The sequence below is a fragment of the Phaenicophaeus curvirostris genome, chromosome 10, assembly GCF_032191515.1.
Source record: "Phaenicophaeus curvirostris isolate KB17595 chromosome 10, BPBGC_Pcur_1.0, whole genome shotgun sequence".
Taxonomy (NCBI): domain Eukaryota; kingdom Metazoa; phylum Chordata; class Aves; order Cuculiformes; family Cuculidae; genus Phaenicophaeus; species Phaenicophaeus curvirostris.
The window spans coordinates 12,720,600-12,738,760 of NC_091401.1; the positions used below are offsets into that span (position 1 = coordinate 12,720,600).

At 43.2% G+C, this 18,161-nt stretch overlaps 1 protein-coding gene and 1 long non-coding RNA gene across 2 annotated transcripts; both read right to left on the reverse strand.

The window, feature by feature from the left end:
- Positions 1-4,955: 4,955 nt before the first annotated feature.
- LOC138724738 (uncharacterized) lies at positions 4,956-9,816 on the reverse strand. The gene is made up of 3 exons (XR_011338101.1): positions 9,623-9,816; positions 5,533-5,650; positions 4,956-5,119 (listed from the first exon to the last, which is right to left on the reverse strand). It is a non-coding gene; the product is annotated as an uncharacterized lncRNA (long non-coding RNA).
- A 718-nt stretch (positions 9,817-10,534) lies between these two features.
- On the reverse strand, positions 10,535-13,795 carry KCNE4 (potassium voltage-gated channel subfamily E regulatory subunit 4). The gene is made up of 2 exons (XM_069865166.1): positions 13,512-13,795; positions 10,535-13,085 (listed from the first exon to the last, which is right to left on the reverse strand). The coding sequence occupies exon 2, from the start codon at positions 13,057-13,059 to the stop codon at positions 12,568-12,570; it is 492 nt and encodes a 163-aa protein (XP_069721267.1). The 5' UTR covers positions 13,060-13,085; positions 13,512-13,795; the 3' UTR covers positions 10,535-12,567.
- Positions 13,796-18,161: the final 4,366 nt, after the last annotated feature.

Below are 18,161 nucleotides of genomic sequence, written 5' to 3' on the forward strand. Positions count from 1 at the left end.
TCATTAGAGAGCACTGTGGCTGCCAGGCTACAGGATAGACAAATCTTACAGTGTTGTGACGTTCTCATACATTTTTGTACAGGTTACAGCCACCAGTGCAGGAGCAGAAAGCCGATATATTCTTGCCTCTATGTATTTGCTAACCAGTGGTCTAGGGACTAGTTGTCACTTTTTTTCATATTTTATATGTATTCTTTTATATTCTCAAAGGGACCGAGTGCGGCTGTACTGCCCTTTCTTCCTGAGATACTCAAAAGTGCTGGTAATTCAATAGGACTGCATTATCCAGCTCCACCCAAGCACAGACTGGAACTGGCTTAGGGATTCCCAGTTTCTGGGAAAATGCATTAACCCCTGAGCTAAGTAAAAGGCAAAAATGACTGTGAAGAAAAATCTAGCCCCAGAAAAAAAGTAAAATCTCAAGAGTAACAAGGTAGAGAATTTGACCTAAATTCATAAATAGTTTGAGGGTGACCTAAATATCATTTTCCCAACAAACTTTCTATTCATCAGAATACTTTCTTCTAATTTCCCAGGCCAGTTGGCTCATTTGGGGTACTTCATCATAGGCATTAAGTAACAGTAAACTTAGGCTCCCTTAGTCCACACTGACAAAGCTGTAGTCGAGTTCCCTAGAGTGGCCATCATCACAAATTATCACCGCGAGGAACATAGCAGACAAAATTACCACAGTCATCCTCAAGAATGACATTCTCCCAAATTAAAGGTCACAAAATGCCTAACAGAATTGCCCTTTTCATAAGTGACTGGAAATATTAAAACTCCTGAGAAAAGAGAATGACATGGTATCATCCCCAGACACAAAGCAAAACGAAAGGGCACAGAATTGGAGGTTTCACAAATATCAACAAGACGAAGTGAAGCAGACCTCAGGCTGTGGGAAGGAATCGATTTTGATTACCCTGTGCTTGAGACCACAGCTGTGATTGCCGCCACCACCACAGACTGACCACATCCCTTCTCCTCCTCCACGGCCACAGCCACCAGGCAGAGTGACCCTGTAACAGGAAGGCATTCACCAAACTTCTCCATGCTCATTTCTATCCTTCAAAAAGCAGCTTTGTAAAGGATGAATAGACGTCAGAGTTATTTATATTAAAGATGCAGCAATGACAAAACAGCTATTGGATAAGCTTGGCACATCTTTCACCAGGCTTTTCAGAGCTGGAAGGCAAATGTTATCAGTTAATAGGGCTTGACAAGCCTAGCAACCAGAGACATTACTCAGACTGGGGATATGTAATTAAGCAATAAAGTGTACTGCTCTGTGGCGGCAGGCAGTAATAACATGCCTCAGGAGGTATGAAAAAGCATAAAGCTGTGAGCAACAGCACCTGAGAGGCACAATTGTGGAGCAAATCATAGGGTTTGTTATTCTTCTCATGAGCATGGAGGTTGATGGACCTGCGTGGTGGCCTCCACCCTGGCCTGGCATGGCAGGACCTTCCTTAACCCCCATGGGGAGGTCTATGACACTGCTTCTCACCATGATCTTGGGTCCATCACTGTTTCTGGGCTCCCCCCTGTGCAAAGAGCCCCCAAGGGAGACACTGGGATGTCCATGGGCCTGAAAAATCACTGGTGTAGGGTCCCCACCACAGAAACCTCTCAGAGATACCCCATTGTGCGGCTGTGAGACCTTTGCAGCACTTGCAGCCCCTCGTTGAGCTGCGTGCTGCTGCTCGCCTTCCTCAGAGGCAGTAGTTCTCATTTGATGGTTGGTTTGATTTATCACCCCACAGTTTCTTCTGAGCGCCTATCAGCTTCATCAAGACAGGGTTTTTCAATAACTTCCACTCCCTCTATACACATGTCAGGCCACAGGGAAACTGTGCAAAGGCAACTGTATGGCCATAAGATGTATCTGCCTTGTCTCTGTAATGGTTTTCTTCACTTCCCACGGTGGGTGGAAGGAGGTATTGGGGCATCCTAAATGCCACCTACCCACCCCCTCATGGTGCAAGGCTCTGCTTGAGCCAGGACAGAGTGGGGACAAAAGTGCCAAAACCAGCATCTGTGAATGGCAGGTTAAAGGCAGGCTGCAGCTTAACCCACCTTTGGGGAAATCTGCAACTGAAGGCAAGGAAATCAGTGTGAATTGAACAAAAAATAGGCCAGTGTGAGGAGGTACCATTGGCATGACTAAAATGCTGGAAGGTCCAGAGCCAGTGAAGCTTATCTGGGGCCATTCATAGGGGAACCTCCTCCAGTGAGATGAGCCAAGAGCAAACCTGTGCCTTTATCTGGTTGACAGAAAGTATGCAAAGCTAAGGAAGTAGGTTTTATTTTACTATTTTACTTTTACTTCTGCCATTATAAACAGAAAGAGATCTGTAGTCCTGAGAAGGGTGAGGGAGCCCATGGGAAAAATGGAGTGTTTGCGGGGGTGGGAGGAGATGCTGGATTGAAGATAATGGAGCAAATGGTTACGTGTGTGAGGATGAGCTGTCTTAACAAATCTTCAGAGCTTCTATTTTAAACTCTTACCCAAAGATACCAATTCCTAAACAAGCAAGTTGTGGCATTACAACTCTAACGTTAATTTTTCAGCTCTACAACTGCATGGGGAAACAGAGAACTTCAGCTGATTTTCAATAATTACGGGAACAGTGATAATAACTGTGTATGTTACCTGCATAGCAAATCTCACAGTACTTAGGGTACATACAAAGTCATTATTTCCATGCATGAAAATATCACCAATAATGAATATTGTAAAAAAGATCAAGAGAGCAGGGAAAGCAAAAAGGCTGAGGAGGGTAGCCGATGTTAGAGCAGGGTGCTGTTTTCACTGTGTCACAGCTCAGCTGGATGTTTGCAGGCCAGTCTTTCCCTAGGGCTTTGTAGCACAGCCACGTTTATGGACCCATGCTTAAATGGAACAGTTTGGCCTTCAGATGCAACAATAGCTTACGTGCAGGACTCCCTAAAAGCACAAGTCCCTGGAGAGGAACATGAGGATGTCTACAGGAATGAGCTGGCTGCAGCCCGAAGCAACGGAGCAGATTTGTGTAATCCTATCCCTTATAGACCAAAGAGAGGAGTTAATCATTTTCCAGGCAACGCTTCAAATTGGATCACTGGGGATATCTGTGAGGATTCCAAAAGAAATGTTCCTGATGGCCATTAATGTGTTCCCAGTGACGTACAAGATGCACACACACATGCACAAACAAAGCAGCAGCTATTCGGGAAAAAAAAATCAGCTTGTGTGCAAAGGTGCACATAAAGCAAATTAACTCACAAGGGACTCATTAATTTTCAGGACAAATAATGACTCCCACTGCTGTTCCACATGTGCCCCCAGCGTGCAGGAACTGAATCCAGGACATGTATAGCCCAGCTTCTACCCTTGAAAACTCCAAGGGGCCGTGCTCTGTTTCCATAACACTTTTTACATGCTTACTTTTGTGGGTCTCTTGATGACAATCTAAATCTTGCCTGTTCTTCAATAAACCATTAATCTCCCAGATAGAGTTCAGGGAAGTTGCTGTGTAGCAGTAAAGTGCATGTTTCCAAAGCCCAGAGGGAACAAAAAGAGAAAAAAAGAAGTGAAAGGGAGTGACATTGGTTTTGAAAGACAGCTTCCTGGCTTGGAGGGGCCCAGGAGCATGCAGGGTTATCTCCCCGAATCCTACCTGGAGCCTGCACCTCCCCAAACCCGGATGCTACTTTGCCTATAACATTTGTGGGAGGAAGGTCCACCCCTCCAAAATCAGGGTCAGCATAAGAAAGGGGCTGGTCACCCCCTGTACCTTCCACCCTGATGGCCCAAGAGCCTCTTTTGCATGGTGGCAGCTAGGACTGTGCTTTGGTGAGCAGATACCATCTGGCGAGGGTCAGTGCTCATCACCGCTCTCCACAACCCACCAGACCTGGCATCGAGGTCAGTGGGGAGGAGGTTCCTCTGCTTCCCCACCAGCCAGCGGTTTCACTAGCTAACTCATATCACTCAGTTTACAGGCTTGCTGCTGCTTTTGCAGACTGAAACATAAAATGTCTCCTCTTTGTCTTAAAACTGCTTCCTTTCAGTGTGTTGAGCGTACCAGTCTCACAGAGCTAGTGTCATAACAGCCATCAAATCCCCATGTCAAGCTTGCCAAGTCCTGTCCTGGTGACACAAATAGAAGTAACAAATCCTGTGCTCTGCTTTATAAAGTGAAAAATTAACACAATCCCTTGTACTTCCAGGCCCACATAAAATTGATGTTAACCATATGTCAGTGTATGAGTTGTGCGCAGATGTTAGGAAAGCACGTACTGCGCTACTCAAAAGAGATGGTAGCAATCAGCATTAGAAAGTGCCAAGAAATAGAAAAAATCATGTTCAACTTGACTTAAGCGCCCAGAGCTATGTCTTTTTTTTGCAGAAAAGAGAAAGGAGGGGCCTGAAAAAATAAATTCCCTGGGCTACAGACCTGTAGAAAAATGAGAGTGAAGGGGGAAAAATAGGCACATCGGGAACATATGTACAGATAGAAGTCCATTTATTAAGACTTTCCCAGCCCAAATGGGCACAGCTCTCAACTGAAAAATGAGGTAAATCCACTCTCTGTCTAGACATCATAAATACAAGGACTCAAGGAGTCTAGTAGTTTTGCTCTGAACTCCTGGGTCTGTGATCCTTCCCTGGCACATGTGTATCTCACAAATATTCCTACACAGGACACTTTTAATCCCAAAGCTCTGCCTATTCCATCTGAATGTCGTGTTCTTTTCTTCCCATGTGAGTATAATGTTCTCATTGTTCCTGATGATGGTACTTCACTGGAGAAACTAAAGGTCATGGAAGAGAAATCATGGAAAAAAATTATTTTGCCTGACAAAAAAGAATCCTGTGATATTTTGTATCTCCTTCATGAGTTTTATTACAATAGCAATGCATAACTAAGTGTGTAAATATCTACCCGAACACTAAGTACAATATCTATAGCTCACCTGAAGCAGTAGAAACCTTGAGCACCCAGCCCTAAGGCAACATTTTTCCTTGCCATTGCAACATGGTGAGAGCTAGCTCTGCCAGCAACCACTTGCACCTCCCTGATGATGGCTCCCCACAGAGGCAAGCTGCACAGTCCTTTTCATCTGGAGTTTCATTCTTGACAAATACAGAAGGAAAAAAAATACAGTGAGAATCCATCTGAGTTACACATTCTGACCAACGACCAGCTCATTAGATCATCTTCAGTTTATTATGTGTAACACTGAATAGCTAGGCCCCTAGTGAGAGAACACGACAGAGCTGTTGCTGCTGTTTCCTTCGCTGAAGGCACAATGAGCAGTTCCTTGGTGAATATGGATAGGTGCCACCATCACATTGCCCACATGCTGTCATTTTTAGACACCACTCACTCTTTAAACTAAGTTCAACAGCAGCATAAAGGTCATTAGCAGCACCCTTTAGTTAAATCCTGTGCAACTGATAAAAATGAACAGATATGAACAGGTTGTGGGCACAACCCTGGACTTCCCACAGTGTTCTCTTGCAATGCTGCAAGAGGAAAGTCACACTTGGAGAAAAGTCCCAGTGGAGCTTGGGCTTTCAGTATTCGCAGCAATGCTTCACACTTCTGCAAGTGTCAAGACTGTTCCCTCATTTCCAGTGCAGCAGAAGCACAGTGCCAGAGCCCTGAAAAGCAGTTAATGACACTCATTAGACTGCTGTTGCTGGCAGGAATTGCAATAACAACAGATTGCTTTGTAACTTCAGGTATTTGTAAGGAAAATGATGAGACAGTGCTCCATTAAGTCCTTGAAAGAAGCACTGCGGAGGCTTGTCTGTGTGACATTTCAGGGCGGCGGGTCTGCTATGACATGGCTCCATGCCTATTATTAAGAACTAGTAGCAGTAGCACTTTCTTTCTCTTCCTCTCTTGCCTCTTACAGGAAATGTTTCTTAATCGGTTTATCACTTGCTGAACAGAAAGAATACACATCTTTAGAGGTGCGTAGTTTTCATTTCCTCCCGAAGAGAAGTCGTCTTTTGTGTGTTCTCTACAACAGAATCAAAAATCTCTTGAGAACATTGTGCATCTCATGTCCTCTTGCCTGCACTGTTCAGCTAGTATTTTCTCTGATGGGATGAGACATGGCTGTCCCAGGGAGACAGCATTACTGCAGGCTTGTTCCAGGCCCAGCATTCATAGGTGAGCTGCAGGGGATGGAGGCTGGGCCAGGCTAAACAGCTGGAGTTCACCCCAGAGGAGGTTCTTTAATTTTGTGGTTCCTTCTCTGAGTCCAGAGAGTAACAAATCACCTGTCTGTTCCCTCTTTCCACCAGAGCTCAGCACCCTGAGATCGTCAGCATAGCAGTGTGCCCAGGTGGCCAAGAAGGCCAATGGCATCTTGGCTTGTATCAGAAATGGCGTGACCAGCAGGTCCAGGGAGGTTATTCTCCCTCTGTACTCGGCACTGGTGAGACCGCTCCTCGAATACTGTGTTCAGTTCTGGGCCCCTCACCACAAGAAGGATGTTGAGGCTCTGAAGCGAGTCCAGAGAAGAGCAACGAAGCTGGTGAAGGGGCTGGAGAACAGGCCTCATGAGGAGCGGCTGAGAGAGCTGGGGTTGTTTAGCCTGGAGAAGAGGAGGCTGAGGGGAGAACTCATTGATCTCTACAACTACCTGAAAGGAGGTTGTGGAGAGGAGGGTGCTGGCCTCTTCTCCCAAGTGACAGGGGACAGGACGAGAGAAAAATTACCTCAAGCTCCACCAGGGGAGGTTTAGGCTGGACATTAGGAATAACTTTTTCATGGAAAGGGTCATTGGACACTGGAACAGGCTGCCCAAGGAGGTAGTTGAGTCACCTTCCCTGGAGGTATTTAAGGCACAGGTGGACGAGGTGCTGAGGGGCATGGTTTAGTGTTTGATAGGAATGGTTGGACTTGATGATCCAGTGGGTCTCTTCCAACCTGGTGATTCTATGATTCTATGATCAGTCTTAGGCAACAAAGGTGTGCTCTTCCTTACAGTTCATAGAGTTTTCATCAAAGCAATCAATTTTCCATAGTACTGCAGTGAACCTAGAGCAGAAGAGGGAACTGAATTTGGTCTCAGACATCCCTGCACTACCCTGCTCAGCAGCACCTCCCCTCTCACATCCACTAAGCAAAAAGGCCCTGCTAGATACATTCTACCAACTTGATGAGGTTCAGTGGGATGAGCTGCACCCTTCTGGATAGTCACAAACACTAGCAACTGTAATTTGTTGCTGTGGCTACTGTAACATCTAGTCGTATTAAGGAAGTGACGGGGGGATTTTTTATTGTTGTTAGGTTGGCAAATGCTTTGTATTTACACCGTAATCTAAGAATCACAAGGCTTTCACATCTATCAAGAACATATCAACTTCTTACAGACAGGAATGTAAGCAGCATTATCTAATAATCAAGTGAAGCACAGGACAATTAAACAGCAGGGAGATAGCTGGGAAAATAACCTGTAATGCAGCATTCAATTGCCTTTATTATACTTCTTTTCATCATTCATTTGGATGCCAAAAGTCCTGGTCTAACATAAACTGTAACACTACCCAAACCCAACTAAAACACAATTAAGCATTGAAAAACTCTGGTACTCATTGATTTTGTATTATTTTCTGTGTTCTCCCCTAGTTGATATGGATACAGAAGTGTCAATACACTAAGACAGCAGCTTAGCTCACAGCTATTTTTGACTGCATGCAGTTGGAACTGCAGAGGCTTGTGAAAATGGAAAGAATATGAAAGCAAATCAACAAAATACACAGAGGCAAATATGATCAGTGCTTAAAAAACAGTAGCCTAAACAATTTTATGAAATTTTATGCCTTCTAGATCCAAAACTCATATTTTGTATCTAAAGTGTTACTGTGAACCTGGAGAAAAATAATCTTACCACTAGAACAAGGTCCAAAAACATTAAAATATGAGCATGGTAGATCAATAATTACAGGAGAGTATGGTCCAGCCCTGGCATAATTGCATCTGGCACAACAAAGTACAGTCCAGCACTCCACTTTCAGCATCTCTGAGAACACTTACCTATCACCTGGCAGGGACTCCTGCTGTCTTTACAAGGTCTTGAAATTTCAAGATGAAAATTAAAGGCAGGTAGTTTAATCTTCTCTTGGTGGAAATGGCTGTGATAAAAGTACAGTCTGTGTTGGGACCTGTGTGCTCCTTGTCTTCAAGCAGTACACCTATCCTTGTCCAACATCTACTGAGGAACTAGAGACATAAATGACCGTCACAGTTTATCCATTTCCTTCCTTCCCAACCCTGTGAGAATAGATTTGATTACTTGGGTGGGTGTGGGCACATGTCTGAGAAAGGGACAGATTCAGGGGAACCCACTGTGAGAGGACCAGGCTGGGAAGAGAAATTTTTCAATGAGTTGTAACACATGAGGCTCCTTGCCTCACGCACCATGATCTGTGACCTTAGCTCCAGCCCTGGCAATCTGGATTCTCTCTTCTTTGTTAACCTTCACTCCCTGGTTAACTCTTTCCCTGGTCCAGATCCTGGCATTCTTAGACGAGCCTGTGCCTTTGGAAGAGGCGAGTTTTACATTTCCACATCAATTATTCAGCTGGTTTAGTCTGTGAATACAGGTGAATCTGTATGTGATCTGCTTGTAGGATTTAGGACTGTAAACCAGCCAGCTCCTATCACAGATCTAAATGTGGTAATCTTGAGAGCTGGCATTTATATTTACGGTATGTCCTGGAGCCAGACCATGTACATTTGCCACATGGGGCCATCTTTTCTTGTTCTGCCAAAGGTGATAGGTGTTAACTATTCCAGCAAATGTAAGAGGCACAGCACTGCCAAGAAATGGGAGCCTAATTGCTGTGTTCTTTTAAGAAAGAATGTATTGATAAAAATAAAATCATCTTCATTCAGTCAAATGATAGTCAATTATCGGTGCCCTCAAGCCAAGATCTATTAGCACTGGATTTGATTTAACTCAGTTGCAAAAGCACACTGGAAATGTCTGTCATTTTAGGAAAAAGAGAATTATTACCACCTTTTACTCCTTAGTAGTAATAAGGATTCTGAATCAAGCTTAATGGGGACAATTTTCTCCCTTTCATCTGTAGTTTTTCAAGATTAACATTGCTTCTTTTATTTTGGAGTAATAGCTACCAGGTCACTGGGCTGTCTTCAAGGTCTCATTGCATTCAGTTGCACATCAATTAATTTTTGTACCTAAAATATATTTATGCTTCTTTTCTCCCCTGGTGCCATTAAAATACTAATTTAAAGACAGACAAATGCTGAGGATGAAGATAAATACATACCAAACCATCATGCATACTTTCTTGATCCACATGGGCCAAGGATAGCTCTATCATAACCTGCAAGAAGGTGGCCATGGTTTTGTGCTTTGTAGCTCACTTGAGTGCAAATAGACCCCAAAGCACATTGTGTTTCCCTTCATAGCAGCCGAATTTAACACAAGAAACTGCTGGCATAAGTGAGCTTCTTGATCCACAAAACAGAGCTGAAATTTACATTTTGTTCTGTTTTTCCCTCTTATCACCAACGCTGTCAGAGGGCTCTTGATTCATTATTGTGACAATAACAGCAGCATGGGCAAATGTGGAAGATGCAACATTACTGACCTGCTGTTCCAGGACACCCGTGAGATTACACTGTTGGAGGGAAACGCAGTCTTCGTGAGGAGTAGCTTTAGACCACAGAAGCTTGTGAACAGGCTCCAGGATTATTTAACAGGGAGTGAGTGTAGAAAGCAGAGCACAAGGGAACAGGTTTTGTGGGAAAGCAAGCAGATATAACTTTAGAGCAATCTGATTTTTGAAACAACCTCAATTTCTCCATGCAAGTAGGTCTCAGTCAGTGCCTACGACCCTGTACATACTGTCACAGCTTGAAGGCAATCTGGAAGTACAAAGTTGCTTCTAAACACTTCTGCCCTGCACTGAGAGCTGGAATCCCAAAACCTCCCCTCTCTCCCTAAATGCTGGAAATTACAGAATAACAATAATACCCAGGGTCAAATCCAGCTACACACCATGGCCAAGCAATGGAAATCCAATTGGAACAGGGACCTATCTCAGATACTTGTCCATAACCTCAACCTTGCCCCATCCAATTTGCTGCAATGCAAATAGAAAAGCAAAACTCAAAACACAGACTTTTCAGGAGGCTAAAGAGGAGAGACAGAAGTTTTCATAGCAGCTGATCAGTTTTGCCAGCCTCCTCAATGGCTCACCAGCACCCCCCTGCTCTTTGCAAGAGACTCCAGGTATCCCTGTGACCCTGCCTGCAGGTGGGCAGGAGCTGAGCCCAAGGAAGTTGCCTTTGCCCAGTGCCCTAGAGAGCTTGGACGGACCCAAAGCAGACCTGGAGTGCCCAGCTCAGCCCTCCTGCCAGCCCACAACTCTGCACTGCTGTCAAACACAAGGAATAATCTGAAAAAAAAGAGGCTAAGAAAAGGATCCTGTAGAAATTTTGCCCGGTCTCTTTACTGGAAATCTTTTTGACATAGTGAACAAATATGGAAACTTTGCCAGGAAATGTGTTTCTTTATTTAAATAAAAATTAGTGCCAGTAGAAACAATAAACTTTAAATACATAAGACAATTATATACAACTCAATGTTAGGAATTATATACATCAGGTTTTTTTTACAGATACAAATACATTTATACCAAAGGTAAAAGGACAAAGAAGAAAGCAATGGAAAATGTGACAACTCGCGCATGTCAGTCTCATTCGGAAAGTTTCAGGATTCAAGTGATTCCAGGCAAAGTGCCAAACTTAATTTGGCTTCTTTCAAACTTAAAACAGTCCCTTTTGGAGTAAATCTACCAAAAAGCTTTATATGGTCTGATCCAAAGTTCACTGAAGTCGCTGGAAAAACTCCCACTGCCTTCAGCCCGAACTGAACCAGGTTCTCTCTGAGCACAACGGAGCCTTTGTTCTGCTGTGTTTAGGGAGAGAGACAGCAATACCTCTGCAGGCTCCATCACATTAACCCTTCAAGCCCAAAGCAGAGTTCTCCTCTCTAAACGGCAGAAGTACAGCAGCCTCTTGCCTCAGTTCATTTCTGCTGTTCAGCGTTCATATTTTTCAAGCTGTCTCTCAAGCTCTAATGCCAGTAGATAAATCACAGAGCTATTTTAGTGCAGGAAATATGTGGAGACATGTTGCAAACATTTTGCTGTGCAATGCTTAGATTCAGGCTCTTTAGACCTCACGGTTCACAACTAATCCAAACACTGTAATAAGTTATCATAAAATATAAGGTATGATTGAAATAATCATACGTTGCTACAATATTAACAATTCTTCTTTTAACAGTGCAATAATTTAGTAACCAATTTCATAAGCATTTGAAAAATATCACAGTACCATTTAGTGAGGGTAGAGAGGGGTGTTTGTGGGTAGTTACTAATTAACTACAAGGTGATAAAAGAAAGAAAATAATGTAACGCAACGTTTATCTACACTGGCTGAAATAGAGCTGAAAGGCCTGTTTTTTCAATGATATAAATGGGTACCATTTTACTGACCTCAAATGGAGAACTTACCTCCAACAGGGAGGCACAAAATCTTGTGCGTTCCCTGAAGTCAGGAGGACTCAGTTGACTTCAGTTGAATAAGGATTTCACCCTTACTAGATTAAATTCTATTCTGAATTCCACCTATTATTCAAGGGGCCATAACAGAGCAGCATTTGTTCAAGCCTTTCTACAGCTAACACTTTCTAACAAAGATCTTTTAATGTCTTTTTTTTAACTTACAGATCTTTGCCTTTACTGATCAAATGTACATGTCTTTAAAAAATACGGAAGCAAAAATACAAGACTACCTTTCCTACTGGTAACTCAGTCAAAGGCTGGATTGCAGCAGAAGTTAGTGAACCTGACCCAGCCAGTACAGGTGCAACTTAAGCAAAGATAGACAAAGTGGCACAGATGTGAAACTAGGCTTCTCAGTCCTCCTAGAAATTCAGTGCCTCTTTTTTATTTTTTTTCTTTTATTCTTTCTGTGCCTAAAAGCCAGTCTCCCGCCACACTGCAATCTCCCTTCAACTACAGCATCGACCAGTTTTCAGGTTTTGCCACCTCACTGAGCAAATCTGCTGTTGGCTGTGGTTTATTATCAGAAAAACACAGTAAAAGTGCTCCTAGTCTATCACAGTTTTGTGGGGATGAGCATTAACCATCATCTTTAATAATGAGGCACTTATACTGGGGCTTCCCTAAACATTTCCCACATATTTGCAGAATTCTGAAATATGCAGAGACATGCCACTAACAGTTACCTGGTTAGAAGTTATACGTATATACTCCTCATTCTTAGCTCTTATGGTAAGAAATAAAAATGGAAATTTAAGATTAAACATCCCAATTACGTGCAAGTTACACTTCGGTGTTGGGAACCACTGCTTCCTTGTCCTGCCAGCTCTCAGGAACACCTTGGGCCCGAGGGGCACAGATACCTGCTGAGAGTTTGTTGGAGATCAGGAAAGTAGAACTAAATGTTCTTAGTGGGAGCTCCACTCATGCTTGAGCAGCTGATCAAGGGACTCCTTCAAGTGCTAGGAGTTCTTGTGGATATTTTCCGCAGATCCCTCGCTGCTCTCATGAAGGAGTGTTTCTGACACTTCCCCCAGTTCAGCATCCAGCACTTCCTCCTGGATGGTGAAGTGCACGTCTGGGGAGGAGGATTCAGAGCTCACACTGCTGCCTTCCATTGAGCAGATGGTGCAGGACAGGGAGGGCACCATGCTCTCCTGCAGCATGTTCAGCATCATGGGGATCTGGACAGATTTCAGCCCCGATACGGTTGGTAGTGGCTTCACAGCTTCCCCCCATTCTCTCTCCTCGTCTTTGTAGAGTAGAAGCAAATTTGACTTCTTCTCTTTTCTTTTAGATTTCATGTAGCCCAGCATGATCCCTATCAGGAAGATCCCATAGAAAGACATGACGATCAGAATGTAAAAATATTCATTGCCGTTGTTCTTCTCTGTGTTGCGGGATTCAGCATCAAGCATGGCTTGGGTCATATTTGCATGGTCCATTTTCAGCATGGGAAGCGTTTTAACACAGTTGAAGCCTGGAGAAGAATGTGTATATATATATAAGATCAAACTTTTGATCAAAGCTGTAGAAGAAACATCTGAAGAAATGCACCCCAAAACTATTCCTTGCTACTTGTAAATAGTAAGCTTGCAGGACACGCCTGATAGAAGCCTGCAATCTGTCATACTTCTATATTAATATTGTAACTGAATGAACTGTTATTCAGATACAGAAAACATTAGAGGAAAGAAAATATATAATATTAAGTCATGTTGAGTTCTATGCTGGATTATAAAATTCTCAATCCACACCATTAAAGGAAAAAAACTATACAGAAACACTCTGCTAGGAACTTAAATATTGTTTTGTGCTACTTGACCATGTTGCCATGGGGGGGGGAAAGTTAAAAGTACAATTTTATTCAATAGTCCAGGGGAAAAAAAATCAAAAAGCAACTTACGTTGGTATGCAAATAATTCCTCCTTTCGCGAAGCTCAAGAGACCTTTCCTCTAGCAAATGCTGGGTGTTCTGAAAAATTTCCTCTGCTGCAGTTGGAATAAATAGCTCTCAAGAAATGTTTCATCACGTGTTTTAGAGCCACAGTTTATAATAGTTTTGTGTTGGAGTCAACAGATGAACTTGAAGGATTGCAGTTCAACCCACTGAACTCCTAACAGCTGTGAAAAGAAAAAGAGATGGGAATTCAGATTTTACTCTTTCCTAACCAGTTCAGCACTGGCTTTTTCAGCTTGGAGATCTGTTCCTTTCATGGCCATTCCAATTGCTAAATTTAACCTGTTACCTTGAGAGCCGCTGCACGGAACAGAAAACCTGCAAGCCACTATTCTGTGTCTTGACATGAAATACAGAAAATCATATATGTGAATTTTATAGTAGATGCTATCAAGTGATTTACATGCCTGCTATCCACAATTTTCTCTTAAGAAATGGGGGAGTAAAAAGATTATTTTCTTTGCTTGAGTCTAGTGACGAGGCTTTTATACAGTGTGTGCAAAACAAAGCAGTGACTTTCAACTCATGCTACAGCTCCACTTTGCCACAAGGGGTGGGGCTGTGTAAAGCTGGGCCCTGGGTCTGAAGTGAGTTTTGGACCGAGGGAGGCTGGTGCCACCTAACTTTGGCCATTAAATCAGCAAGTGTGGGATTTTTGGTTCCCCACATATTCAGTGGAAAGGTATGGACTCCTCCAAGGGGCAAATTGCAGCTCCTGAAGTTAGCAGCCTCCTTTCCCCACCAGTTGTAGAAGCAGCCGAGAGCTACCTAGTCTGCACTCTGTTTATACATAGACCAGAACCACTGAGTTAATGCAGACTTTAGTATAAAAGGACATTAACAACTTCTGGGCAGAGGGCTGCTTTCTGCGTGACTGCTGAAGGCTCTTGCATCTGGCTTCTGGGCTGAGCAGGATGCCTCCCAGACTGCTGGGGAGGGCAGAGTTAGGATGCAGGCTGGGTTGTGGGGCCCACATATTTCCCAGTCATCAGCTCAGTGGTACAGGAGGCTCTGAGACCCCTTTTCAACACGTAGGCAACAGCACAGGCCATGGGAAGAAGGAGGCCCAGCTTGCACCTTGGGGATTTCACTTCCTTATCCTCCCCATCCCATTCTTCACACACAAAGCCCAATTAGTCAGGCCCCACATATGTGATGTGAATGTCACCCCTTCTGCAAAGCTTCAAGGATGTTTATGTAACAGGACACTCCACTTCCAGAAAGTAGTTGACTGGCGCTGGAGTTTCCCGATGGTAGGTCTGGGTTTTTTTCACCCCTGCAGTCACTTGTGGATTACTTGCATAGACATAAATTCTTTTCCAAACTCTGCCCTCACAAACCCTCTGAGGTAGAGGCAGATAGGATTAATTTCTCTTCACATGTAGAAAAAAACACAGGAGAGAGGAATTAAGCAACTTTAAATGAAGTGAAGATTTCGAGAAAAGACAGGATTGTGCCTGTGTTTGGAACCAGCATTTTCCATCATTTCTCAGAATGACTCCACAAAGAAAAGAAAAAAAAATTCCATTAGCCAGATTCCCCTCTCTGCCCCTTAAAACAGGGCATCCACCCATTAGGATGTCCCTTTTATCTCCTTCTGCATTCCCATGTGATAGCTCAGGAGCAGTTGATGTTGGCCTAATGTCTACTGGGATTTCATCTGACAAAATCTGTCTGCAGCACCAGCTTGCCAAGTCTGGATTCTTCTTCCCTATTCATGAAAAATTACTGAGCAGACAGCAAGAGCATATTAACTGGTAGGATAAAGCCTAACCTGAGTGAGTCTCTGGATTTTCTAGCCACTTAGGGGAATTTTTATTTGACAACTTTCTTAGCTCTATGTGATATTTGCTCCCCCACTCATCTCCAGAAATTTGGAATTTTAAAAATTAAAGACAATGTGTCGGGTTATACGAACAACATTTTATGTAGAACTTTCTCAGAATGCTAAGGAAACACCCAGCATCTTTGGGTCAATCTAAATTGGTACAAGGAGAAATCCTTTTTCCGTTCTTATGGCACCCTAGGAAATCAGATCTGAATCAATAGAATTATAGAATAGTTTGGGTTGGAAGGGACCTTAGACATCATCCAGTTCCTCCCCGCTGTGCCATGGGCAGGGACACCTCCCACTAGACCAGGCTGCCCAAAACCCATGAACCTGGCCTTGAACACCTCCAGGGATGGGGCAGCCACAGCTTCCCTGGGCAACATGTGTCAGTGCCTCACCACTCCAGTGGTGAAGAAATTCTTCCTTATGTCTAGTCTAAATCTGCCCCTCTCCAGTTTATACCCATTACCCCTCATCCTGTCACTACAAGCCTTTGTAAACAGTCTTGATCCTGCTTGATCCTGGGAACAATAACACTGGAAGCTTGTCCTGCTGCCTCCTGTTGCCAGTACTGTATACAGGTCATCACGCACCTCAACACAGAGCACTTTCAGGCATCCAGAGGCACTGACACCCTACAGTTCCCACCAGAGAGTCAGACTGGCTCTTCTGCAGGTCCCCACATGTGCAAATAGGGTCTCTTATTTCCTCCAAATCCTCATATTTTTCACATAAGTGAAGCTCTGTACAAAATTACCAAGATGAACAACACACCCTACAAAAGTATAGGAATACTGGTCAGGTACTTCCATAAATTTATGCAATCCTCCAAAGTTCAACTGAATGATGACTGAATTGCATAATTATGCATAATTATTGCTGAAAACTCTTTGTAACTATATTTACTTTGGCTAGCTCATAACCAGAACTCTTCTCCATCTGTTAGCCCATGATTCTGAAAAACAGTTTAATTTTAAAAAGGCCTGGAAGGAATCCCTATGCCTTCTATAGACATGAAGAGAAGGGATAAGAAGACGCTGGAGAATAACTACCTAAAAAACATATGCCACTTTTGTATTGGTGCCATAAGTTAGCTTTCTCAAGCTGTACCCTGTAGAAACTGTATTTTTACCTAAAAACAAGACCTAGGAAACTGAAAAATTGAGCCTTTTGCACTTCAAAATTACTTTTGTTGCAAACTATATAATGTATTGCATAATGTAAAACCATCAATCATGGCAAAAATTTGTGCTTAATTTCAAGTAATTTCTTTTTTGGAGTTAAAATCACTAGCTATTTCTTGTAAATGAAACCTTGAGGTTTCTTTCTTCCACTAAGATTGATTTTTTTTTTTTTCCCCTCAAACTTCATGAAATTTCATCTACAGGCCTCTTACACTTCCAGCAACTGCCCCTCACATGTTCCTTTTCACCTTTGCACTCCCAGCCTAGGCCATGACATTTAAGAATAAACCTTATGCTGTTGTTCCCACCTTCCAGATTCCCCCTTTGAAAAACGTTCAAACTAATAAAGCAGAGCCAGGCACTCCAAGGATTGAAAGGTCACAATACAGTTGCTGATGCCAGATTCTTTTTCTCAAGAACCCTGTCTCCTAGAGAACCTCCTGTGGCAGCAAACTCCGTCACCAAAGGACGCAAAAGTTGAGGTTTGAGGCATCCCATGGGGCAGGAATTCTTCACAACATAGCTTGACAGAATACAATGCGAACCCTTTCTCCAAATAAAAATTTGAGGACAGAAAACTTAACAAGGGCAGAATCCATTATGAAGACAACATGAAATGTCCTTAGAGACTAAAAGACTCTGCAGGCTTCATGGAAAATATATGCCTAACCCTTCATTACGGGCATAATCCGTCATCTGATGCTGCATTTATCTTTTTTTTCCACGTAGTGAGTTAATAAGAGTAAAGACACAAGACACAACTGTTAAAGGGCTAGCTCCTACTGGAAGCTAAGCCTATTTGATAAGTGTTAGCTAGCAGTATGACTATGAAGAACATCTGATCGTGCACACTTTTTGAAATAATCATCTGAAAATCTGAAAAAAAAAACCCTAAAAGAAAAGAGAAATGGTAAGGACAGAGGGGTTGGGTGTTTGGGTTTTTTTTTCCTGCGTATGAGCCTTTATTGGAAATAATGGTCGGGAATTTACTACTAATGAGAAAAAGAGGGAGAGTTTTGCTGTGCCAATAATGACTTAGTTATGACTTAGATCTTCCAGTTGCTGCAGTTGGGAAAGGACAGCGAAGGTGATCAATATTTTTCATTCACATATTTGATTTCAATTAAAGCAAAATTAGAGATCAAGAGCTGGGTTTGATACCATAAAGGATGACACAATGAAAAGGGATGTTTGCGCCTCTGATTTCGTAGTTGGGTCGGAAGGGATATTAAAGCTCATCCACTTTCAACCCCCTGCCATGGGCCGGGACACCTCCCACCAGATATAGGTTACTCAAAGCCTCATCCGACCTGGCCTTGAACACTTCCAAGGAGGGGGCAGCCGTGACTTCTCTGGGCAACCTGGGCCTCCCCACCCTCACAGGAAAATATCTCTTCCTAAGCTTTTATCTAGATCTCTCGTCTTTTAGCTTAAACCCATCCCCCTTTGTCCTATCCCTGCACCCTCCAATAAAGAACACATCCCCAGCTTTCCTGTAGCTCCCATCAGTACGGGAAGGTTGCTTTAAGGTTTTCCTGGAGCCTTCTCTTCTCCAGGCTGAACAACCCCAACTCTCCAAGG

Bases quoted from the DNA above. Each gene is read 5' to 3' on its own strand.
- KCNE4 (XM_069865166.1), bottom strand. From the start codon at position 13,059: ATGCTGAAAATGGACCATGCAAATATGACCCAAGCCATGCTTGATGCT.